Source organism: Sinocyclocheilus grahami, unplaced genomic scaffold (genome assembly GCF_001515645.1).
Source record: "Sinocyclocheilus grahami isolate Dianchi unplaced genomic scaffold, SAMN03320097.WGS_v1.1 scaffold1077.1, whole genome shotgun sequence".
NCBI lineage: Eukaryota > Metazoa > Chordata > Actinopteri > Cypriniformes > Cyprinidae > Sinocyclocheilus > Sinocyclocheilus grahami.
The window spans coordinates 1-1,661 of record NW_015506256.1 but is presented as its reverse complement, the minus strand read 5'-3'; the positions used below and the strand labels follow the sequence as shown (position 1 = coordinate 1,661).

Below are 1,661 nucleotides of genomic sequence, written 5' to 3'. Positions count from 1 at the left end.
ATTTTTAACCAGAAATGTGCACACTGCTTTTCTGATGAAAAATGATGAAATTTTCTGTCATTTTTCCAGTTGTCAAATCCAGTCACTTGACATGTGTCCATTTTGGACTTATTGACATCAAATGCGAGACAAAAAAAACCCTGATCAGTTGTGGGACTATATTCAAGCCAGTCATAAATCGCATACCATTCATTCATGAACTTTCTACCTTTCGTAACTGGAAATTAAATTACTGGTTGATATGGCCCGAGCTCAATAACGTTTACACACGTTTTTGGTCCGTGAACTGGATCTCTCTCTGAACACGCACTGTCTATGGAGGCTTGGCCAGTCTCCGTTCCAGAATTAAATCACTGAGGGTGCTCTCACATATCTTTGTCCCGTCCATTGCTTTGGTTATCATGTCATGAAACTCTCTATACTGCACAATCAGTTATTTGCTTCACATCTGCACTTTGTTTGTTATGAGATGATTCACGAGTGTGCAGTGGACGACAACTCTGACCAACTAAAACGCCTCTGATTTATCATTGCGTTCAAGAAATCAACAGAATTGAGGTTGCTTTTACTTTCGTTTGAGGGTTGAACTTGGTAGAACTTGGCTAACCAATCCAAATTGCAGCAGGGATAATATTAGGGATTCCATGACTACCGATATGGGGGGGCCTTCCTGTTGCCTTCCTGACTTCCTGTTGCATGCACACGCTCTAAAGTGCAGAAGACTGCAAGTGTGGGTATTTGGACAGGGCCTAAGTGCTAGTTGGCTGTTGACTGTAGTCTTTTGCGGTGTGTTCGACTGCAGTTTGCTGTGTCACAGCTTTTATTCTGACTGATTCGTTATTACGTCTTTCCAAAGAAAAATTGTCTTAGACTTTCAGCAAAATGTAATAACTTGTTTTTCTTCTAAAAGCATCAATTTAATTTTTTTCCCACTTACATATGTACAATGTTGTAGTGAGTTGAACAATGTGAAATAATTTAGTTTTTCTTTAAAATCTCTGGGTATGGCTATTTGTTCCATTTTTGCTGAATTATAATTTTTTTTTTCTCTTATCGACTGGGAATTAAATGTTTCTTATTTTTCTTCTACCAACAGGGGGGAGAGAAATTGCAGGATGCCTTCTATATCTTCCAGGAAATGTCAGACAAGTACTCGCCCACACTGCTGCTGCTGAACGGTCAGGCTGCAAGTCACATGGCTCAGAATAAGTGGGATGAGGCTGAGTCAGTACTCCAGGATGCTCTGGACAAAGTAAGAGCCTGGATTTCAGCACAGCAAATGGCAAAATGTTTTGTCTCATTTGACAAGTTTGACAAGTATAGATTGACTTTTTGGTTGAATCCAAGACCTTCAAGCTAAACAACCCAAACTCAGACCATATTAGAAATTCTATCATGGATGCACTATCACAATCTAATCAGGGCTTAATTTTTCTGCTAGTCTCTCACGTTGACCTATACAAGGCGGCAAATTGGTTGCCTGGTTCAAAACTGGAATTACTATTGAATTTGAAAGCAGAACTCATAAAGATGTGCTGCATATTGATTATTCAGTGAGCTGGCTTTGGTCCACTTTTAACTGTGGTGAAATGTCTTGATTTGTCCTTTATCTTCTATAGGACAGCAGCCACCCGGAGACACTCATCAACCTCATTGTGTTG

The 1,661-nt window shown here is 39.8% G+C and overlaps 1 protein-coding gene across 1 annotated transcript in view; it reads left to right on the top strand.

Moving 5' to 3' along the window:
• The window catches only part of LOC107566458 (coatomer subunit epsilon-like), a gene marked incomplete at its 3' end in the record, with an annotated part of 6,461 nt that extends 4,806 nt beyond the window's left edge, over positions 1-1,655 (top strand). The window contains exons 7-8 of the mRNA XM_016251921.1: positions 1,097-1,252; positions 1,620-1,655. Of these exons, the coding sequence (XP_016107407.1) occupies positions 1,097-1,252; positions 1,620-1,655 (192 nt within the window). The remainder of the gene's footprint in view (positions 1-1,096; positions 1,253-1,619) is intronic.
• Positions 1,656-1,661: the final 6 nt, after the last annotated feature.